Source organism: Diabrotica virgifera, chromosome 9, assembly GCF_917563875.1.
Source record: "Diabrotica virgifera virgifera chromosome 9, PGI_DIABVI_V3a".
In the NCBI taxonomy this organism is placed as follows: domain Eukaryota; kingdom Metazoa; phylum Arthropoda; class Insecta; order Coleoptera; family Chrysomelidae; genus Diabrotica; species Diabrotica virgifera.
This window is the reverse complement of record NC_065451.1, coordinates 192,098,986-192,126,483: the sequence shown is the minus strand read 5'-3', so window position 1 is coordinate 192,126,483 and position 27,498 is coordinate 192,098,986. Positions and strand designations below refer to the sequence as shown.

The window sequence follows — 27,498 nt, the reverse complement described above, 5'->3', positions numbered from 1 at the left end:
TCCAAAGTATACAAAATGTAATGTGCAACATCTTCACGTCTGCCCCCGCTAAAATGTTTTATATGGGCGCCCATGCTCCTAGGGACTAAGAAGCTTGGTGGTAGAATGATGAGGTGCAACAGGAAAATAAGATAACAGCTCTAAAACAGCGGAGGATAAAGAGATATAAGAGATAAAGGTAGTAAAGAGCGAAGCAAAGTGCGCTGTTGCTGCTGCAAAGGAAAGATGGTCTGCACAGCTGGCTAAAGAGTTAGAAACACCTGAAAGAATGAAAAAGGTTATTGTAGAGGGAAGATGAAGGAGAGACACATCGATAAGAGATAAAAGTGAGGAAAAAGGTGAGGAAGAATAAGAAGATGAATGAATAAACCAAAAACATACATTGTTATTACTTACCCTTTTGATTTTCATCAGGATAAAGAACTAACATAAACTCCGAACTTCCTGTTAAGTTCTCGCTATTATCTCTTGATAATCTAGACTTTCGTAACTGTTGAGGACTTGGAGAGAGATTCTTGTCGTTTCGAGGCGGTTTCTCAATTTTAACTTTGTATACTTTGTGATCACTAATTTTCTCTGTACTAGGACTGGGACTTCTGCTTGATCTTCCACCAGAACTACTTGACATATTAGATGACGCAGATGTTAAATAGTTTGAAGCAGGTACTTCTTTTTTAAGCTTAATATCAGGACTACCATAAGCCATATCCCGAGTTACTGTACTGTCGGCTCTAGAGAATATTTCTTTGTTAAGCTTTGCTTCCAGTTCTTTTTTATTGGCTACAGTATTTAAGTCTCTTCTATGTGGCAACGGAGAAGCTTCTGGTGTCTTTGTAGGACTTTTTACTTTGGTGCGCATAGGACGCACTGGCGGTGCACTAGAAACTGTCGTGGGTATCATCTTCTGATCCTCTTCTACCCTAGTAGAAGAAGCAGACCTCGGTTTATTTTTCCTCCTAGCAGCTGGCGTTACTGGCGGCTCAGGTATATCTCTTGGTTGACTTTTACTTCTTGGAGGTGGTTCAACAATACCTCTTTTTGTATCAGGAATAAATATAACCTCTGATTCTTCGCTAGGTTCGCTTATACCATAGGGACTTTCAGCCTTTACGCGAAATTTGTATTCGCTTCCTTCTATCAGATCTCCCAACATGGTTGTAAGCTGTCTGCTAGTAGCAGCTTTCAACCAAACATCCCAGCCTAGTCTATAATATTCTATGATATAATTTCCTATTTTACAACCACCGTCATCATTGGGTATATTCCAAGATAGAGTTACCGATCTGCCCAAAGCCATTACTACTCTAGCTCTTCCTGGAGGAGAAGGTTTATTTGTTACCGTTACTAAGAAAGATTGTGTATGTTCCCCCAATTTGTTGACAGCTTTTACCAAATATTCACCTCTATCTTCTCGTTTAGCTTCGGTTATTTTCAAAATTGATGAATTATCGACGTATTCGATTTCGTAATTATCGTCATTCTTAATCGATTCTCCGTTATGGCTCCAGAAGACCAATGGAGTCGGATGTCCAGCAACAGAAACTTTAAGTCGTATCAGTTCTCCCATTTCAAATAGCAAGCCATCTTCGTATTGCCTTGGGAGTCTAACTGTCGGAGGAGCTTCAACCACCAGTTTACATTTGGTTGAAACATGACCTGCGCGATTAGTAGCAGTGCATTTAATCTCACCTTCATCAGACAAAGAGCACTGATGTATGGTTAAAACGCTTCTGTCATTTTCAGTAAGGATTCGTATTCTTCGACTACTAAAAATCTCAAATGCGTCTTTGTACCAACAAACTTTTGGAGGTGGCTGGCCAAGAAAATGGACCACAAACTCCGCTTTTTCGTTTTCTAAAGCACTAGTATCCTGTAATTCCTGTGTGATTCTTGGTGCTGTCACAGCAGATCTTTGTAGTGTTACTGTTATAGGTTCTGATAGTTCGCTGGGATCGGAAATACCTACGGCGTTCTCAGCACTGATCCTAAACTGATACCTCCAGCCTGGTTCAAGGCCACTGATGGTGAGCTCGTTGAGTTGGACGAGAAGCGGAGTGGCCCTAACCCAGTGTGGCGAACCAGTTCGTCGATGTTCGACCAGGTAGCCGGAAATTGGAGATCCTCCATCGCTAGGTGGTTTGATCCAGCGTATGGTGACTAAATCGGGAGTTTGTTCTGCCTCAGCAACCAGGAATGGTTTTCCAGGAGCATGAGGACGAGCTATAACAGATAAAAAAGAGATTTTATTTAAAATCAATAGAAAAATCTTATATTTATGAAAAAAGACATACTGAACATATTCGATCACATGACATATTCAATTGTGAATTAAAAATCTTGTAGAGTATCTGTTTATCTGGTTATATTTTTGATACCATACTAAGTTTGGATATCGTTTCAGCCTCATTGCTTTTTGCTAGTTTGATATTATTAAAGGCAGCAAAATCAGACTAATTGAGCCCCATGTTCTTCAGTATACTCGTGGATGAAGTTATCAAAAGTGTCAACAAAGGAAATAGATACAGAATGTGAAACAAAGAAGTAAGAATACTCTGTTACGCAAACGACGCAATATTGATAATACAAGATGAAGATAGTCTTCAATGACTAGTCCACAGATTTAGCACAAAAAAAGAATTTATAATGATAATTTATTATTATTATTATCCTGGTTATTTATAGCGTTTTTCGCTTTCCGGTTCCTAGTTTCCAACTTCGTCGGCCGTTCCATTCGCCAGGGTGAAGATTCCTTTCCGACATTGCCTTCTGAATGCCGCGTAGCCAGGATTGTTTTGGCCTTCCTCTCTTCCTTCTTTCCCTTGGCATCCATTTTAAAATTTGCTTTGGGGGCCCATCGTCGTCCATTCTTTCTACATGACCATACCAGATCAGTTGTCTCCTTTGAATTTAGTCTATGATGGTTGACTTGACTCCCATTATATTTCTGATTTGGTCATTCTGTATTCTTTCAAGCCTTGATTTTCTAGCCGGTCTTCTCCAGAAGTCCATTTCCAATGCAAGTAGGCGTCGTTCCAGGGATTTAGTAGGTTGCCATGTTTCGCATCCATAGAGATACTTTTAAAGATGGAGTTAAAGATGAGATGTTTTCTTTGATTAGATAGTTCTTTTGATCATAGCATCGGGTTTAGGCATCCAATAATCCTTTTTCCTTTCACGATTCCTTGCTCTATCTCTTTTTCGGTTTGCCCACTCTTGTTGATAATTGTTCCCAAATATACATATTCCTCGCAGTTCTTGATTGTTTCATGGTCGTTAAATATTAGATCTTCTACTTAATTCCCGATGCATAAGTATTGCGTTTTATGCATCTATTCACAGAAAGGCCCTACTCTGCATAGGTTTGAAATAAACGTCTCGTCATGAATTCTAAATCTTCCTTACCCGCTGCACTACGACTTGGTCATCCGCAAAATGTAGCGTATACAATGTTGTATCGTCGTCAAGTTGAATTCTCATCCCTAAACAAGCTCTTCTCCAGTGTTTTAGTGCTTCATTTAAATAGATCTTTGTTACTGGAAACTCTTCTGATTAGGTGTTGTTTAGTTTCATTTTTAATGTTGCTTTATTGTAGAATTGTTTTACTCCAGTGATGATCGTGCTATTTAAGGAAGATCGTTCAAGAAACTGCCACAGCTTTCTCACAGGAATCATGTCATATGCTTTTGTGAGATCCACAAATAAAAGATGTATTTCCTGGCTTCTTGCAACTTTCTTTTCAATAAGTTGTGTTAGGGTAAATATGTGGTCTAAGCAAGATCTTCCAGCTCTAAGACCTGCTTGCTGTTCAACTTCATGAAGTTCGTATTCTTGCTCAATCATTTTTTTAATATTACCAAACAGCCTGCTAAAGATACTAGTGACCGAGATACACCTGATAATGATAATCTCATCTTAGAAAAGTAAAACAACAGGGCCGTAACTACCATTGGGGCAACCGGGGCAGTGCCCCGGGGCCCCTGACCAAGGGGGGCCCCGTGCATAGATTTTAACGAGGAAAATAAAAATATGTATTTGAAAAGCCGATCCCAACGAAATATGTTCAAATGACACAATTTTAAAAAGACCGCAACATATTTTTAATTTTTCACTGGGAAATTAGTCTTTTAGACTAAAATGCAATTGGAACAGAACAGGGCCCCTGAGGCCTGAGCTAAGCTGGTGCCCCCGAGACCTTAACATAAATATTTAAATTATTACTTAAGAAATTAGTTATTTCAGCGTAATAAAACCTAAAATGCCATTGGAAGAGGGGGCCCCCAAGACCTTTCGTAAAAATATAAATTGTGACTGAGGAAATTAGTTATTTTGACGAAATAAAAACTAAAATGCAACCGGAATAGGGATCCCAGGTCCCAGCTACTTTGTCTTAATCAATTTACCCCAGACCACATCTTGGTACGTGAAAGGAACCACATATTGAAAAGAAAGGTATACATAAGATAAAATGTACACATTAGGATCAGTCCCACCAGCTTCAGTGCTTGGCTCACACTGCAGTAGCTTAAGGCACCTTAAGGTGCTTTTAAATCAAAGTGAACACCAAAGAAGAAACGAATTCGTAGGTGTTCGCTTGGTTATTCGTTCGATACAAAGTAAGACCATTTACATTGTAGCGAACGAATGCATTCGTTGATAATCCGTCCGCAATGTCAGATACAGATGAAGCTGTAATCATTAGCGCTGCTAATTTTATAGTTATTGCAGGACATGCTGAAAAAAAAAAAGAAAGAAGAGAGTGTGATGTTCACATAGGAAAGAAAATGCGCTTTCAAGGGATGAAATATCAAACATTTTCCGGACCCCCCTTGCGCTGAGGGTAAATTACCCAGACCTCCCGGTAAAGGGACCCCAGATCACATTTGCCCCGGGGCCCCCAATATCGTAGTGACAGCCCTGTAAAACAATAGTAATCAGCAAAGAACCAATCAGGTATAAAGTAGAAATTTATCAGTATCGAACAAGTAATGGAAATAAAATACCTTGGAATTGCACTTTCTACCTATGGAGACCTGGACAAAGAAGTAGGAGATCAAGCACAAAGACCAAATAAACTCACAGTATACCTTAATCTGGTGGTAAATTGTAATATTATTGTTGATGGAATGTATATTGAGCAGACTGCATCTTATAAGTACTTGGGACATGAAATTCGGTTGGAAAGAGATAACCAGACTTGCGAGCTCCCACGCCGCATAGGATTAGCCTGGGCAGCGTTTGGTAAACTGAGATATGTATTTAAATCGGACTTACCCATATGCCTGAAAAGGAAAATCTTTGACCAGTGTGTATTGCCTGTATTCACTTATGGAGCGGAAACATTAACATTCACAAAAAAGGTAGTGAACAAGATTCGCATAACTCAGAGGGCTATGGAGCGCCAGATGTTGGGTGTCTCCCTGAGGGACCGAATCCCAAACGAAGAAATACGTCGTAGAACAAAAACAGCGGATGCCGTCGAAAGAATCGCGTCGCTCAAGTGGAATTGGGCAGGACACGTCGCCAGATTGTCAGACAACCGATGGACAAAACGTATTGTCGAGTGGAGGCCACGAGAAGAAGCACTACGGAGCAGAGGACGACCGCCAACCAGATGAGCTGACGATTTGAAGCGTATTGTCGGCAACTGGATGCAAGCCGCACAAAACAGAGAAAGACGGAAAGAGCTGAGGGAGACCTATGTCCAGCAGTGGACGCGTACTTGTTGATGATGATACCTTAATAATACTATATAGCAAAATCGACATATTAATACTGAGATGAATTCAAGAATTTATAAAGCCAGTGTAAGACCAATAATGATATGTGCATCAGTAACAAGACCCGACACAGCTACAATACAAATAATTAGAAACGGCAGATATGATATTACTGAGAAGGATCACAGGAAAATAAAGAGGAGTGAATACATTAGAAAAAATTTTAACGTACAATTTGTAAACGAACGAATACACACTCACTAGAAGAAAAGAATGGAATAACCACATAATCAGAATGGGGAAAACTCGTGTGGTAAAAATATCAAGAGATAGATCACCAATTGTCAGAGGAAGTATCATACGACTGCGCAAAAGATGTGGTGACAATCTTCCACTGAGGTATCAACCTGCCAATGAATAATTGCTTATAAAGAGGAAGAAGAAGTTATTATTAAAGCCTTTGATTGTTGATCAAAATAAGCATGAAAAAGGTAAGACAAGTTAAAATTGAAATATAAAACTCAAGTAAAAACAAGAAAAAAAGAAAGATAATACAATATCTGGAGGATAATGTGACGTAATTGTCTTTTTACGTGGTTGACTCTACTATTTTATTATTTATGTTTTTAGGCACTAAGTTTAATTTAATTGACTTTATTTATTTTTAATAACTTACACTTAAAGAAATAAAGAACACTGAATTTATATCCTTTAATAACACTAATTTACAAACTTAACATTAAAATACTGCATTATTTTTATTCGTTACAAAATAACCACGGCTTTATTAAAGATTACACTAAAACAACAATTTATCTAAATGTCTAATATGTACAATTTACATTTACATTTATTTCGCGTCCGAACATCGAAAAATGTTACTCGACCGACGACTACAAATTTATAACTAACTCTAATTTTAAAAATGTCTCTTTATATAGTTATAAAAATTATTCTACTGATTTCCAGAAAAAAATCGAAAGATATGTATTATTTACAAAGCAATAAAAAAAGGTGTATTCGGTGATTGTCAAGATATGCCGATACGTAAATAGCTGTCTCGCCGACGAACAGGGTTTCAGACACCTCGGCGCCAGAGAGTTCTGGCGTTGACAGGACCGGCCTGGGACCGTGACAATAAGAAAGAACATGATGGTATGAAAAGAGTAGCCGGAACAAATTGGAAATATATTGCTCAGGATAGAGACCGATGCAAAGAGTTAGAAGAGGCCTATGTAAAAACGTGGACGATAAAAGGCTAAGAAAAAGAAAGGAAGTATTTAAATAGAATAATGATGAAATGAGAAAAATATATCCCAGAGTGGACCAAAGTAACCTCAAAACGAAAACACAACAGCTAATGAGCAAAGAATATGCCTTAAAAACAAATATAAAAAAAAACCAAAGTAATGGTCATACATAGAAATAGGATTAGCCAACCAGGCATTCTTCTTCTGAAGAGTCTTTACTGACAATTCTACATAATTTTTGTTACTGATAATTTCCATTATTGCATCATGTGTAAGCCTAAAGAAGGCTTTGTTTTAGTCTATTCGAAGAAGGAATAGGAAGAAGCTTATCAAGAAAATAAGAAGAAGACAAATTATTCAGGTTTTTTTACTTTCTATTGTAACTGATTAATTGTTACTAAAATTAGATATTGTCTAATAGTTATAAAAAAACTTTCAGTATATACAGGAAATACATATTTTATGTAACACTTGGATGTGATGCAAAAGAAATAAATTTTATGCCAATTTTTTGACGTCAAAAATTTTAGGTTAATACAGTCCGTCTAATTTACTTACCGTTGCACGTCATTATTTACGTTAGAGATCTAAGTTGACATTGTTGCCCAATTACAAAAAATTATTGAAATCATTTTAAATCAAATCCATCACACAGTTTTTGCGGAAGTGGAATATACAGCAAAACAAATTAATATTCAATGTAAATAAATAAAAGCTTTAAAAATAGAAAACAAGAATTAATTTATAATTTATGCCAAAATATCACCTTCGTTCGATTATAGTTACAGTGTATTCCGAACAAATGTGCTTCATAAAAACGCTTTATAATCCATTTATACAAATTAAATGGAACATATTATTGTGTATTTTTTTAAGTTAACATTAATAGAAATCTTTAAATATTATTTCTACGCGTATAATATAATAAAATATGCCTAGTGGCTGTAACGCCAGTGTACTCGGCAAAGTGATTCTAAAAAAGAACACACCTACCGCCTAAATATTTCGTGTTGGTATCATGTGACGTCTCGGGCTATGACACGGATGACGTGCAACGGTAAGTAAATTAGATGGAGTATATGTGTTTGACGTTAATCAAATTGATTAAATTACCGCACCTAAAACATTCTGAATATTTTTGTGTATCTGATTTCAGAAATAGTTTACACTACCTATTAAAGAGTAATAATAGTCCAGTCATCAGAGATTTTGCCAAGAATGCCAATTTTGAGATCTAGGCTATGCATGAGGTTTCCCGCCTCCTATCTATCTAGTCATCCCTAAACATCCATCCATAGATATAGGCCTCCTCTTCCTTCTTCCATCCCTCTTATTTTGGGCATTTTGCATCCATTGTGACCCGGCTTGTTTCCTCAGATCATCCAACCATCGCATTTGTGGTCTTCCCCTTTTTCGTTTGTGGTTCCACTGTCTTGTATAATCATCTTTCACCCTTCTGCCTTAAAGTATGTACGGTGAACTTCCATTTAAGCTTTGCTATTTGAGTTGAGACATCTCTCAGGTTGGTTTTGTTATGGATCTATTGGTTTTTCTTTATTGTCTTTCCATGGTCTTTGCTATTTTCTCCATATTTTTCTTTGTAAACTTCAGGTCTGAGAGCCATATATGTATTATGAGGAGAGAGAGCGTACGTTGATTGAAAATACCTGTTTTTAGGTATTGGGGTATTGGCTGTTATTTAGAATATAAGACATTTATTCCAATGATGGCCAGGTCAATCTAATCTTTTTTTTTAATTCTTGATTCTGATTTTCTTTATTTTTAGTGATTTGTCCTAGATATATATACTTATTTGTCCATAACTCACATAACATTGGTCCATAAATATAAATACTTAGGGCACGAAATCCAAATTGCCAGGGAAAATCAAACTGCTGAATTACAAAGAAGGATAACCTTAGCATGGGCCGCATATGGAGTTCTATCAGACATCTTCAAGAGCAACATGTTAAATTATTTGAAAAAGAAGACGTTCGACCAATGTGTGCTTCCAGTCATGACTAACGGCGCTGAAACATTATCGTTAACCCAGGCCACAGAAACCAAACTTAGAGTGGCCCAAAGAGAATGGAACGGTCACTGTTTGGACTGACTCAGAGAAGGGTCAGAAACAAAGAAATCAGAAGAATAACATAGTCGAGGAAATGAAGCTGAAAAATGGCAAAACCTCGCAATTTTTTCGTCCAGCATCGATTTGCACAAACATTTGTGATTAGGCTCATAACACCCTCTAGTTCATTTTCTATATTGAGCCGTTGTACGCTTTTGGTTTTTTAAGGGTAAAAACTACCCCTAATTGTAAAAAATTATAAAATACCATTTTAAACTTTAATATTGTTAAAATTTGGTTCTTATTAGTTACATAATGATTGTTTTATGCTTTAAGATATACTATCATAATATTTCAACCCTTAAAACTACCTTTGTTGGAGCTATATATAAAAAATTTACTTATCCTAAAAGAATAATTTCGGCTTGCATCAATTTACATAAAAATTTGGGATTAGGATCATCTCACCCTGTACTTTATATTCTATATCATGCTAAGGGCGTTTATTATTTTTAGGGGTGTAAACTACCCCTTATTTTCAAAAATTATATAAAAACATTGTAAGCTTTAATAGGGTTAAAATTTGGTTTTGATTGGTTAAATAATGATTGTTTTATACTTTAGGATATAATATCATAATATTTCAACCCTTAAAAGCCACCCTTAATAACATTACAGTTTTATAAGTAGATATTTTAATAGGTCTATACAGAAAAAAAGTAGAATTAAAGAATTACAAAAACATTTATTTACACAAAAATACGAATTTCCAAATATGTACAAATACAAATACAAATAGTTTTTTAGTCATCTTCCAGTATACGAACCGGTTCTGTGGTATTATACATACGTTGAAAATTATCCATAAGCGGACTATCCGAATTTTTCAAAAAAATAAATCGTTTTATAAACATTGCTCCTTCATTTTTGGCGATAAAAAGTTTTTTCAAAAATGACTTTGTAGGATTTTTGAAGTGTTATAAGACTGTGTAAACTAAATTTCGTAAGATCCCTTAGTTTTTAATTAGGGTGGGTTTAAAAGGCTCGAATCAGGGGGTGTTTGCTCGTAAATAGAGGTTTTAAACAGCTATATCTCGCTAACTGTTCACTGTAATGAATATCTATGCACAAGGGAATTTTAGTTATTAAAAAAGCTACAATTTAATAGTTCATCATTTTTTTCGTATCTCCAGTATTTTCGGAGATATTTTGAAGTAAAAGGTGAAAAATGGGAAATTCCAAAAAATTAATTTTTCTCTAAACTCCAATTTTTCTAAAATTAATCCTTTTATATAGGTCAATCTTTTTGGTTGTATTGATAATACAAATATAAAAGGAATTACAAAAAGGTGAAGACCAATTTTTAATTAGGAGGGTAGTTAGGGGGTTGTTTTCACTGATTTTTTCATAGAGAAAAGCAGGTACCGACTTTTTTGATCATAGGTCGCTTAATTTTCAGGCTTAGAAAATTTTTATTATTATTTTTTGAAAGGTCTAACTGTATACTTCAAAAAAGATTATCTAAGTTTTCCTCTAAAAATGCAAAGTTTTTCCGTTATTTTACTTTGAATATTTCAAATTATGCATTTGACGAAAAAAGCTAACATTTAACATGCCGTATCTCGGTTTGTATCGTTCTGAAAGATATTACAGAAAAAGAATTTGGTTTGTGTTACTAAAAGATACAATATTGATATCTACAGTTTTTTTGATTAAATGCATATTTTTCGACTCTAAAGAAGTTGAATTTTTCATCGAAAAACTGTTACTTTCAAGCGCGAATAACTCGAAAAATATTAGTTTTACGAAAAAAATGCAAAAAACATTTTTTTCTTAGAATTACCTTTTACATTGATTTGCATGGTTAAAATGTAATAAAAAATTCCCACCCCGAGATGGGGTGGCAACCACCCCCAAGGTTTTAGCGTACAGCGGCATGATATAGAAAATGATCCTTGGACTATTCCCTACCTTCTGTGAAAATTTCAAGTAAATCCATGCTGGACGAAAAAATTGCGAGTCAAAATGTTTCATTTCCTCGACTAACAGGCGTCATAGATAACATAGAACGAGTAGCATGGCTGAAGTTTAATTGGGCCGGCCAGAATGCAGCACGGGATGTGGACCCAAAAAATTACAGTGTGGAGACCAAGAGCAAACATAAGAAGTAGAGGTAGACCATCTACACGATGGACAGACTACGTCAAAAGGGTTGCTGGGAAATGGTTGCAGGAAGCATATGTCCGAAAAAACTGGAAGAAATTAGGTGAGGCCTTTGTTCAACTTTGAATGCAGAAGGCTGGAGGATGATGATGATGATATACAGGGTGTTTCATTAATAATTGTCCATATAGTAACTGGAGAAACCTTAGCACAAAATACGAAGATTTAACCTAAAACACTTAAATAAAATGTGGTTCCTTACTGAGTTACAGGGTGTTTTATCTAAAAATTTAAAAACTATTTTTGCTCAGCATTTTAAAACTATTCGACGTATCCTTTTCATACTTGACAGAAAGTGCGACTACTAGATACCCTACTAAATTATGACAAACAAACGTTTCTAACTACTACCAGCGGCGTACGACAGGGGATGGTGAATGGTTGACCCTTCTCAAATTCTACGCCACTGGAGGAACTACAATATTAGTGCAATTCTTAGATTCTCCAATACTTTCTACGTAAATAATATACTCCTCATTGGTAACCATAAAGTCATTAGTTTTCGAGATATTTGAAGTTAAATATGAAACGGCACAGTTATTTTGATTAATTTGGGATATTATTCATATGATTAAAATTTAAAAATTATTTGTACCCAGTACTTTAAGACTATTTGGCGTATCCTTATCATACTTGACAGAAAGTGTAGGTACTCTACACCCTACTAAATTAAGATAAATAAACGTTTCTAGCTACTACCAGAGGCGTACGATAGGGGATAGTGGCTGGTTAACCCTTCCCAAATTCTACGCCACTGACGAAATTGCTATTTTAGTGTAATTTTTTGATTTTGCAATACTTTTTATGTAAATAATATACTGTTTATTCGTAACGATAAAATTATTAGTTTTCGAGATATTTGAAAATAAAAATGAAGCAACATAATAAATACATTAATCAAAATAACCGTGTCGTTTCCTTTTTAACTTCAAAGATCTCGAAAACTAATGACTTTATCGTTACGAATGAAGAATATATTATTTCCATAGGAAGTATTGGAGAATCCAAAAATTGAACTAAAATAGCAATTTCGCCAGTGGCGTAGAATTTGGAAAGGGTCAACCATTCACTTTCCCTCGTCGTACGCCTCTGGTAATAGCCACAAACGTTTGTTTAACATAATTTAGTAGTTTGTATAGTACCCATACTTCCTGCCAAGTATGAAAAGGATAAGTCGAATAGTTTTAAAATGCTGAGCAAAAATAATTTTTAAATTTTAAGTTAAAACACCCTGTAACTTAGTAAGGAACCACATTTTAGTTAAGTGTTTTAGGTTAAATCTTCGTATTTTGTGCTAAGGCTTCTCCAGTTACTATATGGACAATTATTAATGAAACACCCTGTATACTCATTTACTTGCTTTATTCTTGTTTGTGCCACTGTAATTATTAGTTATACCATGATTCTTTGTAATTCTTTAGTTTTTTTCTGTTATTAATAAAATATCATCTATCGTAAGTGATGTGTATATCGTTCATTTATGTTAATACCCTAGTTATCCCAGTACTTGTCCAAAAACATATACGTACCTAATTTTACAAGAAAAGTCACATTTTTTTAATCTGTGGTTCAGTTTGCTAAGCATTTAATTCATAGTAAAATTTGATTTTTTTCTTAATAGTCCTGTCGTCAGTGGGGGTACAACGGCCTCCTTAATTCAGATGGACTTACCCAAGTTTTTTTTATGTATTTTGACCCGTAGAACACGAATTTTTTGGGTAACAGTCGATCCGGATGTCGATAAGATTGTTATAAACAAAGAACTTGAGGAATCACTTAACAGCGATTTTTCGCAAAACAAAACATGTTTGTGTATTTTTTGGGTCATTCTAAGCAAAAAATGTTTTTACAAGTTTTTTCGTAGGATGCATAGTTTTCGACATAAACGCGGTTGATCTTTCAAAAATTCGAAAAATTGTAATTTTTGAACCCGAATAACTTTTGATTAAAAAATAAAATAGCAATTCTGCCTACCGCATTTGAAAGTTCAAGTCAAATTCTATCGGTTTTGATTACTTTCATTGTTAAAAATTAATTTTTGAAGATATTCTTCTTTAGCGGCGAATCGATTGAGGGTAAAATTGTACATGAACCACGCGCCTGCGCACACTGACAGTATGTAGTTCTGACAGTATGTAGTTCATTGCTAATCTTTCAAGATAGGTATGTATGTATCTGTAACCGTGCAAATAAATCATTAAAAGAATATATTAGTGGTTTTAGGAAATGTATTATTTATTATAATTCTTGTGTTTTTGGATTTGTGTTTCCCTGTAGTAAAATAATAAAATATGTAGGCATAACATTTTTACACTTTGTCGCCGTGTTGTGTAATTATATCCGAAACTTACGTGTCAATTTAAGTGGCTCGATGGCGTAGTTGGCAGAGCGGTGGGACAGAGAACGGAAGCACACGGAAGGTCGCGGGTTCTAATCCTGGACGATTCATACTTTTTTTTTATTTTTCGTTATTTTAATAAAAATTTTTTGAAAGTGGTAGATAAGAAAGTTAGTTTAATTTTTAAATAAAATACAAATAACCTGTTAAGTATATTTACTTCGTTTAAATTACCTATATAATAGAAGAATATCTTCTTACGTGCGTACAAAGTACACACATATTCTTTTTTTTTATTGTTAAACAAAGCTATAAACACATAGTGATTGAATGATGTTTTCAATGCATTTCTCATTTAAAATCCAACGAGTAGGCGCGCATACTGACAATTTCTACGTAGCTGTAGATTACTTACATTAAAACGCATGCATTGGGCACGGGAAACACTATGTGTTTATGGCTTTGTTTAACAAATAAAAACTTAATTTTTAGCAATGCAAATAATCAAAACCAATAGAATTTGACTTGAACTTTCAAATGCATCAAGCAGAATTGCTATTTTATTTTTTAATCAAAAGTTATTCGGGTTCAAAAATTGCACTTTTTCGATTTTTTGAAAGTTCAACCGCGTTTACCACGAAAACTATGCATCCTACGAAGAAACTTGTAAGATCATTTTTTGCTGAGAATCACCCAAAAAATACAAAAAAATGTTTTGTTTTGCGAAAAATCGCTGTTATGCAATTCCTCAAGTTCTTTGTTTATAACAATCTTATCGACATCCGGATCAACTGTTACCCAAAAAATTCGTGTTCTACGGATCAAAATACATAAAAAACTTGGGTAAGTCCATCTGAATTAAGGAGGCCGTTGTACCCCCTGGCGACAGGACTATAATTTAAAATACAATAATCGTGGGGGAACAAAAAACAATATGCCATTTTAATTGCCTATTTGTCTAATTTGTTAAATTTTTATTAGCGTTTTCAAAAACTATATACATGGTAAAATTTTTCTATGAACAAAAAGAACATATATTTTTTAAAACGACCTGATTTTTTTCAGTTTGAATAAATCAGTTGTTTAGGTGGTAATAGTATAACGTTTGACCAAAATATGAGACACCCTGTATATTACTAAACAATGGGACCAGACACTTTTTAATGGCCATTTGTTATGCCCCATAGTATTCCCCTCAATACGAGTTAAGAGTATGTACAGTTCCTCATGGCTCACCCTGTATGTTTACCTCTTTATTGATGTGCACCTGGAGTTGTTATTGCTGTCGTCAATCTATATAAATATAGTCTTGAGGCATTGAGATATATTTAATTTGATTTGTTAGATATCAAAACGTAAACAATTCACAAACATATGTATGATTTAAAAATACAATAAGCAAAAACTTATTTTTTTAAACTCGAAAGTTTGAAAGTTATAAATTTGCAGTTTCTATATTTTTGTGTTCTTTGCAGACACAAAGTAAAAAATATTTGTTTAACTTCATTATTCATATTATTTTCTTTTTTTCAACTCTCATTATCTATCTAATCATTATCAACTTGTTTGGTAATAATTATATGATATATTAGTAAAATCGTAATCTTTATAAATCAATAAGATTGTTTATTGTATTTTTTATTTCATAAAGAAAGCATGTAATTACAAACCTAATATTATTCTGCTAAGCCTACTCGTACTACTGAAGCAATCTACTGCAAAAGCAAAAAATGTTAGCAAAATGCAAAGTGGTTTTAAATTATTCTCTTTTACAAGAATCAGATATTGGAATATAAAACTATGATACACAAGCATGACGTCTGGCCCAAATTTGCAAAGAGATGAAAGAATATAAGTTGATATACTAGGTCTGATTGAGACACGGTGGAATGAAACGGGACAACACATATTCTGGTAAAACAGTCGGAGGAAGACATGAAAATAGAGTAGGAATCATGTTTAAAAGAATACAAAACGGCACTTATAACAAGACTCAAAACATGATGAAACGATATTGTGAAAACTAGAGAGGAATTAGACTTCTGAATACCATAAATATTAGGCCTGGATCTCGCGTACCAAAAAAAGTTGATTAATAGCAAGCTGAAAATTTGTCAATAGCTTAACAGTGTCTAGTGGGACAAACTTTGATGTATGGGAACACTGGAACAGGGGAAGTTTTAATTGTGAAACGTGATTTTAATTGTGTAACGTGTCATCCTAACAAGTTTATGATTGTGAAAACTAGCAAGAGTTGTTTTTAAGTTTATTCAATAGCAAACTTTATATTTATAATATATGAAAAAATGTTTGTCCCGCAAATATGTTGGGCATTTTAATATAAGTCCGACACGTAAAACATGTCAAATGACAGGTATTATATTGGCGGTAAATAGCAGTCTGATTCTTGCATGGGTAACAAATCAATTGGAAGTTCTTCCCGACAAAATACATGGGACATTTTCGTAGTCTGCCATTCGAAACACGTAACATGTTCCACAATTAAAACTTCCCCTGTTACAGTGTTTCCGTATATCAAAGTTTGCCGACTAGACACCGTTAAGCTATTAACAAATTTTCAGCTTGCTATTAATTAACTTTTTTGGTACGTGGGCCTATATATTACAGCAATAACAGCAATAATTATAAAAGACCATTTCATAAACATTTTGAAACCAATGGGTGCGTTCGGACGACCACAGGGGCTGACTGTCAGCACAAAGCAGCTTAGTGGTTGTATCCAGCGCTGATAGGGAAACCTTAGTAAATCTCTCAGCGGCTGACTTCCAGCAGTGTCGTCTGACAGCTATCGCTTACTCAGCTGTCCAGCCACTGTGGTCGTCCGAACGCACCCAATGTTAAAGAAGGAATAAGCTGGCTTCAGACTATACCAATCATGCATACACCAAATTAACACATTTAGAGAAATCTTAGAACCATGGCCTATTTTACCACTAGGCCCGTGAGCAGGGGCGTAACAGAGGCCACCGCAGCGTGAAGCTTGCGGGGGGGCCCCAATCGCTTTGGGGCCCCATTTTGTCATCTGATATTATGTAAAAATATGTTATTGTTACAATATTTTAAGTTGTGTGTTTAAAATTAAAAACCTAAATTTCTAAATTTGTCAAGTGAATCATCTCATAATATCTAGAAACTTAATCCCTTCCGGCCTACCGAAATTTTATGGTAACGACAATAAACTATAATGCTTTGTACGTGACTATTGCAAGATTTGAGAATTGCAATTTGCCGAATTTTAGAACAATATTTCTAAATCTAGAAATGGGTTTTCTCTTTAACCTTTACCTACGTTTAGTATTTCGATACAATTATCCAGAGGCGTAACAGAGGCCTCCGCAGCATGAAGCTTATGGAAGAGCCCCAATATGTCAAGGACCCCATCTTGTTGTCTAATATATGTAAAAAATGTGTTGTTATATTATTTGCATACATACGTTTTTTAAGCAGTGCAGTATTGAAAATGAAGTTGTCCATCCGAATTAATAAAATTGTGGATATATTCGCTGATAGTAGATAGTGCACGAAGAAAGTGGTTCATCTCATAGAATAATACTAATGTAATCATTTAGTAATTTTTGTTCTATTTTATTATCTACCAATAAAGATGAAAAATGTAAATCGTCATAAACAATGCATGAATACACCAATAGCTCAGTAAATGACAGTTTTGGAGTGAAATTATCAGCGTCACGACATTATTTTGCTTGACAATTTGGATTTAGGTTCTAGTTACACTTCACTTCAAAGTTGGATTTATGCCGTTGGTTAATTTTACTTTGGGGGGTGACACCCCTCATTGGGGTGAAAAACATACGTTTAAAATAAGTCCGGAAATGTATAAATTGACTAATTATAAGCAACTTTTGTTCTTCTATAGAGTTTCTTTATCTATGCTAATACTTTTCAAGCCATTTGCGAGTGAAAATGTTTATTTAAAAAAAAAAACAACGTTTTCAGACGGGTTTTTCGCAAATAACTCAAAAATAAGTATTTATCGAATTAAATATTAGATATCGAAAAAATATTTGTAGCAAAAATGTAGCAAGATACAGAAAATGGTGTACTTATTCATGAAGTATATCGACACAGTAAAAGCACAGTTGAAGCTCATGAAAAATTATTCTTATTTGTCCAATTCCAAATCGAATATTTCAACCTGAAATAACCAAAAAATGAAACAATTTTCGGGAAAAAATTTTAAAACTTTTTTTAAATGTTTATGTTTAAATGTTTATTTTTATTTTTTATAAAAGTTTCTAGCACCAAAACTATACGAGTTACGCTCAAAATAAAGTTGGCCCCTTTTTACGTAAAAAAAAAATTGTGAAAATCTGCCCCTATTTCGCACCCCAAATATCATTAGCGCTTTACCATTTACTTTAAATATTTATTGTTTATATGATCTGTAAGTTTGACCGGTTCGAAGTTCTTATTTTTGAAAAAATTTAAAAGTTTTTTTATTTTGGAAAAATGCCTTTTTTTCAAAATAACTTAAAAAGTATTAGTGATACGAAAAATCTCAAAGAGTAAAGAAATGTAGGTAGGTCTTGCTTTTATAAATATTTTGGCTTTATTTTGTTTTTCTGTAAGACAAAAATTGGTTAAGACATGGCTGTTTAAAATTTGCATATACTCGTGATTAGTGACTCGTTCAAGCCCTTCAACTAGAACCCTTTTAAAAATAAGCACTTTAAACCGGTGAAACTTACAGGTCGTATAAAAAAAGTTAGGTAATTTGTAAGGTGATAATGATATGTTTCATTTGGGGTGCTAAATAGGGGGAGATTTTCACAATTTTTTACCAAAAAATGGGACTAACTGTATTTTGAGCGCAACTGGCTTAGTTTTGATGCTAGAAGCTTTTGTAAAAAATAAAGCTTCTTTTAAACACTTTAAAAAAGGTCTAATGAGTTTCCCCGAACAATATTTAATTTTTGGTTATTTTACATTGAAATATTCGATTTGGAATTTGAAGAAGAAGAAAAACTTTTCATGAGCTACAAGTTTTCTTTTACTGAGTCGATAGACTTCATTTTTGTTTCATTTTTTTATATGCTAGATACATTTTTGCTAACAATATTCTTTTCGATCGAATACTTACTCTTTGAACTATTTGCGAAAAATCGCCTAAAACGTGTTTTTTTTGTTAAACAATAAACATTGTTACTCATAAATAACTCGAAAAGTCTTGAGTTGACCACTTCGGTGGTGACACTGAAAATTACACAATATCGCCATATTTTATGTTGATCTACTGAGATGTAACACATATAGGTATTTGTTACACATGTCGCATTTAGTAATTTTTTAAAAAGGGTCCCATTTCCAATTCTGCGGGGGGCCCCGACGGAGTTTGTTACGCCACTGCCCGTGAGGCACCTGCCTCGGGCCCATATTTGAATGGGGCCTGGAAAGATCACAAACAAAACATGTTTATTAGAGTAGAAAAATTTTTTTTGGAAATTCTTTCATTTTACGAACAGGCAATGATAAATGATAACCATAATAGTTATAATTAAGTGGATAGGCGCAAACTTTCGGCTTCAATGCTCTTTAAATGCATTCATTTTTTCGAATCCTCAAAAAACTAACAAATATTTTTAAAAAATTAGACACATAATGAAAGATTACATTATTACCGAAGCCGAATGTCCCTTAGAATAAATAAAAAGTTTCTTTTGAATAAGATATGTATTTAAAATTAAAGATCACACTCAATTTTCTCTTTTTTTCACCCCTGTAACTTCTTAAAATAAACATGTCATTATCGAAGATTTCAGGGACTTTCGGCCCTCGGTAGTAACGTAATCTTTCATTCTGCGTTTAAATTTTTCAAAAATACTTATTAGTTTTCTCAGGCTTCAAAAACAACGAATGCATTTAAATAGCATTGAAGCCGAAAGTTTTCGCATATCCCCTTAAAAACAATGTTTAATTGTTTCAACGTAAATTTTATTTATTGTTAATAAAAATTTTATTTTCTTGTGCATATTTCTATTAAATAATTAATACATTTAAAAAAGTTATTACTATTATTATTATTATTAAATTATATTTAGAGGCCCGAAAATTGTGTAGTGCCTCGGACCTGATTTGAAGTAAAATAGGCTCTGCTTAGAACTGTCTTAGGAATTTAACTCTTCACTATTCGTATGCTCTGTGTACTTCAAGAGAACCTTTGACACTCTTACACATATGGCAATTTGGAAAGCACTAAAGGAAATTGGAATGCTGAAGACCGACAGGAAGACCAGAACGAATAATAAATCCTATTAAAAACTCTATATTGATACAGAAAGTTTAATCGTACACACCGGCTTAACATCTGACTCAAGTGTAAAGGCCTAGAAAAAGGTCTAAAGATACAGCCAGAGGGAATCTAGAGAAAATGAGAGCAAGAGAAAGGGAAATAGTGGCACAGGACTGACAAACATGGAAGGCAACAGAGGCGTGCGGTCCATGGAAGCGGGGGAAGCACCGCTTCCCTATTATATACTTCGATATAACAAAATATATTATTAACTAATATTTAATTATCAAAAATTTTCTCCAATCCCAGTAATCTACATATTATTACCTAGGCAATAGGCATTGAAAAATATTCAAAATTAATCGCATGGGAAGGAACTCAATATTCACTATGCACACAATTCAACTATTCGGTCCACCCCTGACAGAAGCGCATCTCAAAATCGCCGCTTGTCATGCAGTTGTCCCGTATAAAAATTGGTCAGGGTTCAATGACCGCACCCACTAGTCGCGCGAATTTTGGTACCCTGCAGAAGCGATTGTTCGATCGCCTTCCAAGAGTGGGATGCTCTGACTGTTACTGCTTCTAAGGGGTGCTTAGTCTGCTTAGGTACATACATTCGCTTAAAGAATATTTCGATTTAAATTTTTTGCAAAGATTTTTCCTTTTACTGATCTTTTCTTTGACATTTTACAGATGAAGTCAATTGACATTGCATTTTGTATAAGACAAATTGATGACTTTATTAATACGATAATTAAAAAACGAGAGCAGTTTAAAAATATTTGGAATAAAACTGAAAATATGGGGTTTGAACATGAAAGAAAAAGAATGAAGATTGATAATGTCGACAACAGAGAGACCTTTTGATAACATTCTACAAAAAATTAATTTTCGCTTTCAAAATTTTAACGAATTAAAATTTGTAGAACTGTATAATATATTCTTATTTAATATTTCTAATTATAATTCATCAAAATTTCCCAGAGAGGAATTTATTTCACTACGATTAAATAATGAAAATATTTTGATATGCCAGCTTTGCATTATAAGTTAAGTGTTGTTTATGAAACAACTCACATTAGTGATAAAGATATACTCAGAAATCTGGGTATTTCTTATAACTACTGGTTTAAAAAAGTCCCTGTGTGAAGTGTCCAAGTTGTGTGAATTACTACAAACTATCCCAGTCACAAGTGCATCAGTTGAACGAAGTTTTTCAGTATTAAAATGCATTAAAAGTTTTACAAGAAATTCAACAAGCGAAGACAGACTTTACAAGTCCATTGAAAAAGACCGAATTCAACAATTATCAGAAGTTGATAGGAGAATAGAGCTCAAGTATAAATAAGTGTCATATTGTTGAAAGTTGTGTGTTGGGAAAATGCCTTGGAATTAAAAAAAAACATTTAAATAGATCTCTTCTTTAGGAAACGAAGCCCGAAGCGAGGACTTAAGGCCCGAGCAAGCAATACAGATCAATGATAGGTCACTATAGTCACTAGAAATGGCGGCAATAGAGTGCCTCACGCATTGATCGGGCTAGGATTTAGTGTGTGACTCCTTGTACCCAGGACGTCTCACGCACTTTGCTGATAGAGAGCCCCTATAGCGCATCAGAGTGTTATCAGGTGGGAAGTGGCTCGACCCTCAACCCTTAAGAAAATATTTTTATATCCTTATTGAATCGCTTCCCCTTTAGAAAAAGTCACCGCACGCCACTGGAAGGCAATAATAAAGGCGCAAAAGCTCAGGAAGAGTTGTAACGGTATTGATGACGATGATTATTTCTTGACTTTCATTTAAATATTATATTTTTAAAAAACTAAGTTTTCAATCTAATAGCACATAAAACAACATCCAAAAATGTTGCTCTACATCCTACCAGATTGAAATCAATGGGAACCTTCTCTAGTAATTCCCTCATCTTCCTTAGTCTCAGCATCCGTTATGGCTTGAAAATTGTAGAAGCCTCGGAGGTGTTACCAGAGAAGGTTCCCATTGTTTTCAATCTGGTAAGATGTAGAGTAACATTTTTGGATATCGTTTTATGTGCTATTAGATTGAAAACTAGGGCATCCCTGCCATTTCGTTCGTTGCAATCCGTGACTGCACGCCGGGGTTTGTCCTAGTTGGGTCAGAGAGAGCAGCATATGTGCCTCCTGATGAGAGACTAATAAGATTCGAAACCGGTAGAGGTGCTTGCTGCACTCTCTGATTGAACTGGAATAATGATGCGGCTGTAGTTTCGTGTTGCAACAAAATTGAAAGTGGTTATTAATTTTTGAATTATATTTTTACTTTTTGTGTGTCCTTCATACGTTTTAACTTGCCTGTAATTAAATTCACTTTACTTTATGCAAATAGATTTTATGTTTTCTGCAAATTTACTACTTTCATCTCAGTGCCAAATTTAAAATTAACTCCATGAATTAGCTATATTCTTTATTAATAAAATAAGGTTCAGAATCAATCAAACCGTAATGTGTGGTATATTTCTTTTAAAATCACATTTTGACTTCTACAGGTTGTGAAGGACAAGACCTGGAAGATTTGTAACATATTATGTTAAGGAATGTGGAAGAATATAGAAAGAGAGCTACGAGAAATCTCGATCTGGACCAGGAAAAAATTGAAAAATATACATAAACTTAAGAATTAGGTACTCTAACTAGTACAGAACGAAATGAAGAAAAAAAGAAAGACCGGATAGTAAAAGGAAAACACCTGATAGAGGCCCAAAATTCGGTTTATGGCAAAAAACATAAAAGAATATTAGTCCAGGGCGCATCTGTTTTTGAGATAGACGTTGAGAGGTGACTCAATTTTTTTTGTAGAAATTGCTTGAAAATAACTCAAATAATAATAGTTGAGTTATCCTCCCACTCAAAATGGTCCGGAACATTGTTTAAATAATCAAAATGTCAAAACATGAAGGAAAAATCCGATTTTTTTATTGGTTTTTTGATTATAACTTTAAAACTGTTCATTTCTGAGAGAAGTTGTACTGACATAAAAGTTGCGTAATTAAATTTCCTACAATATAGAATAGGGAACTTGCACTAAAACATTTTTTTGCATAAAATTGTTAATTTATGTTTTAAAATGTTATATTAAAAATATTACGTCTTAACAATAAATAGTGTGCGTACAACATCTGATCAAAGTTCCGCGCCTAAAATTTCCGTTTCAAACAACTTCAAAGCGAGAGCTGGGGTCTGACGTCATAGGCCACTCGTATCGTTTGCCCGTTCGGTGGGCTATTGCATTTAATGCAGTTTGCCCATAGATAAATAATATAGTTGAAATATCTTGTTTTACTCTGTGGCAAAAATGTTTTTTTCTGTGACAGGCAAAATATTAACATTTTATCTCTGTTGACATGTATCAAAAAGTTATTTTTTATGAAATTACTTTTGTCGTTTCTTGTGTTGAAGAACAAAGAAGAAACAAGTAACTTAAAAATAAACAAAACTTTTAGTAATAAAAGTAAGAGTAACTAAAAAGTATTGGTTCTACTATAGTATGCGGTCTACAGTCGGGTTTCTACTATAGATTGCGGTCTACCGAGGGATGCGGTGTAAGTATAAGCTGAGGTGATAAAGATATTAACTTGTAAAATTACAATAATGATTCTTCTTATTTATGCGTATTATTAACTTTGTAAAGAAGGATTTTGTTTGCTATGTACACGTTCTATCGGTACGTCTGCTAATCACCATAATCTTTTCTCAGAAGGCTTTGAACACAATAATGAAAGGCTCTAGTAGGTACTAATAAACATTACAATAAAATATAATCTTTATTATAATGCAAATTACACCGTAATCTTTTCCAGGATATACGAAATCCTTCGATTAGAGGTAGGTAGATCAAACCCAAGGGAGTGGTTTGGCTGCACCACTAATGAACTTTTTAGGTCAGCTGTAAACAAAGTCAGGGTAGCCTTGATGATTTCCAATCTCCAATAGGAGTGGCACAAGAAGAAGAAGAAGATCAAACCCACGGGGTAAACCGTATACTATAATATAATGGTACCAAACTATTGTTATAAACGGTTTAAACATGCTTATTAATAACTCTTACTTATTTGCCTTGACACCTCGCATTTCTCCAATAGAATAGCTTTCACTGCTTTTTATAAAAGTTGCCATCGTGAAGGCATCAACGGTAGGTAAGTTGTCAGACTTACCCTCGTCCGTCATATTATGCGTTTTAAACTCTTTACAAAGTAGTACTCAACTTTATCAATTTCAGTTTAAAACTAAGCTGATTGGGGAACTACTTATTATAATATATAAGATGAACATAAATAATACTAGGAATTTTCCATTAAAGACGATTAAAATGTAATACACCCGTGATACCTACCCTAATCGCGTTGTTTCCGCCTGCTAGCCCGCGGTTGACCGTGGCCCGTGACGTCGTACCAATAGAAGGAGGTTCAAGAGCCTCCTAATATATTTGAATTTTATAGCATTTTAAAAGCGTCGTAATTAGCGTACGGGTTAAAAATAATATTTGTTTTTTTGCATGCAAGCGTTTTAAGATCATGTTACCTTATGTTTTTTAATATCATTTTAATATTTAAAAATTTATGCAAGTTCCCTATTGGTTAAAAATTTTAAAAATAGTCACCCTTGTTGCAAAATAGCAATAATTGCGAAAAAAAAAACATAGAAAAACAAGTATTCACATTTTACGTTTTTCAACGATTTACGCTACACTTAGGACCTTCATATTTTACCCGGAAAAACTTTATGATATAGTAAAACAACACTGTAAATTTCATTAAGATCGGTTTAATAGATTTTGCAAAATAAATTTTGCAATCCAGCTTTCGCAAAAAAATTCATTTTTTTAAATGTTGCAGGACTGAAAATAAAGCAGATAGCAAGTTGAATTTTTATTTTGCTTATAGAAGTGTACTGTACCTTTCATTCGCAATTTGCAAAATTAAAATTGATTAATTACCACGGCGTCAGGAAATTTTTTAAATGAACATTAATTTTTGGTGCTACGCGCATGACAACGGTGTTCGATTCACATAAGTTGATTTCCACCAAAATTTCTTCTAATCTTTATCTAATATATTATTTTCTTACTCTATATTTTGTTGTATTTTAATATTTTAATTCCACAAATATCAAACTAATTTTATTATTGTTTGTGAAATATTGTTTAAACAATTGCATATGTTTAAAAATAATAAACTTTTATTCTCTAAGTTAAAATATATGAACAAAGAAAATTATTGCTAAAAAAAGTGTGATTTCAAAAGAAAGAGTATATGTTTTTATTTTGCAATAAACAAATTTATTTATTTATATCGAAATGTAATAAAAATTAAAATGTATCAATCATTATCAAAGATCATTGGAATGCCCAATCAGAGCAAACTATCCGCTGTCCTGCGCGTAGCACCAATAATTAATGTTTATTTAAAAAAATTCCTGACGCCGCGGTAGTTAATCGATTTTAATTTTGCAAATTGCAAATAAATGTCAAAGTGATTAATTTAAATTTAAAATTAAAATTAAAAACATTAATTATCAAAAATATTAGTTGATCAAAGCTGTGGTATATATTTTTACCTTAAATATACTTACGTTTTAAATTCTAAATATCTATATAAATGACGATATGACCAAAGTAGAAAGAAATATAGAGACAAATATAAGGACTGTTTAAAGGACCAAAAAACAAAAGAGAAGCGTGTTAAGATTGTATTTCAAAAGATATTTATCAACAATGAAATATGAAAATGGAACCGAGAAAAGGACAGACTGGAAAATCTAGCAAATAAAATAGAAAGTGACAAAGCAAAGGCAACGACAAGACATGGAAAAGGAAAACGGGAACTACATAGTGTTGCAGAAAATATAAACAGTTCAGCAAAGGAAAAATATATACAGATATGAACATGTAATATCAGAGCATCATTTTAAAGTACAGTGGAACCCTGATAAGTCGGCCCCCGATAACCCGAAAGTCCGGCTAACCCGGACAGATTTTTATCAGACAAACATTTCAACAATAAAAATGTATGTAATATAATATTTGAGAGACACTGGGTATTTGTGTAATTTGAACTACATATACGATAGTAAAAATGACTCACTGCACACGACGTTCATTGTCGTGTTATCTGAAACAACAGGCACCTGTAGTAACCTTTATTTATTTTCAACTGTCTTAGCATTGTTTAAAAAAGACTAAAAAAGTAGGTATGTAAAAATTATTTTTTAAACAATGGTCTTAGTCTTCACTGTTATTAAATAACATAACATCGTTGTAATTTGAGACCGTATTGTGTGTAGTACAGTCGTATTGTTCGCTTCCGTTCTGTAATCGTTCGTAAATCTATTCAGATTTTGTTTGCGTGTTTTTTTTTTGTCTACGTAATGGCAACAAAACGTAAAAATGTTGTAGTGACAATGGAAAAGAAACTAGAAGCATTAGGTAGAATTGATAAAGGCGTAATTGATACGTAATTTAGATGTGTACTGTGCATATACAGGGTGATTGATTAGTAGGGTAAAGCTCAATAGCTCCGCTATAGTAATATATAGCAATAAAAGTTAATAACAAAAATTTTAGCCACCTTTGAGCTTCACATTATAAAATTAGTTAGAATGTTACAGCGTGTTCGATAACACAGTGGCAGACCAAAATTATGTTTTTTTTAATCGAACACCCTATATTTTATTTTAAATTCGAAATCCTGTTAACTTCTCCATCACAAAAATATAAAGGTTTGTTATGTTATACAGGGTATTTACAAAGTTATAACCAATTTTATATGGAAATCGTAACAAGTTCAACTCCCTGTATAAATAAAAATAAGCAAAACAACAATGGTTTATTAATGCCATATTTTTTATTTATTGTCAAAATTTTTAAGAATCATTGATATTGCTAATTCTCTTTATATAAAATACAGGGTGAGTCAAAACGCAAGTACATTATTTTCTCAGTAATGTTAAATGGAACACCCTGTATTTTATACCATTATTGAAAAGTAACATTAACGTACTTTAATTTTTATATAACATTCCCTATGCCCAAATTTATTAGTTTTCGAGATATTTTCATTTTTCAGAGCAAATTATTTTAGGTGTTTAAATTTATCTAAATTTTAAGTAAGCCATGACTGAATTGACAATTGAAGATTACCGATTATCAATCCGGTAATCAATGTAACACTGTAGCAAATAAAGAAATAAAAATAATTTATTAGTAATACATTTTACAAACAAAAACACAACCACTACATGCAACATTTTTGAAACAATTAAAAACTACCTTTTTATGTAAATGCAACAAATAAACAAAGAAAATTAGAAATAAATTTTACAAAAAAACACAAACACAAAATACAATATTTTGTGAAGACAATTAAACACTACTTTTGTATGTAAATGTAACAATGTAACAAATAAAGAACGAAACATAATTTACTCAGTAATACATTTTGCAAAAAAACATGTTTGAAAAAATTAGAAGCTACTTTTAATAAAATATTTTTAATATTTAATTACATAAGGTGTTCAAAATTATCTCCTAACACATTTATGTACGCCTAAAAACGATCATTGAATGAGCTACTTACTCTACGGAGCATTTGT

At 33.5% G+C, this 27,498-nt stretch overlaps 1 protein-coding gene across 2 annotated transcripts in view; it reads right to left on the bottom strand.

The window, feature by feature from the left end:
* Window positions 1–27,498, bottom strand: part of LOC126892900 (titin-like) — a 38,370-nt gene that overhangs the window by 5,285 nt on the left and 5,587 nt on the right. The window contains exons 2-3 of one of the 2 annotated variants that reach the window (XM_050662733.1): window positions 15,270–15,314; window positions 397–2,220 (exon numbers count right to left, since the gene is read on the bottom strand). In XM_050662733.1, the coding sequence (XP_050518690.1) occupies window positions 397–2,220; window positions 15,270–15,314 (1,869 nt within the window). The remainder of the gene's footprint in view (window positions 1–396; window positions 2,221–15,269; window positions 15,315–27,498) is intronic. The other variant, XM_050662734.1, reaches the window with a different exon arrangement.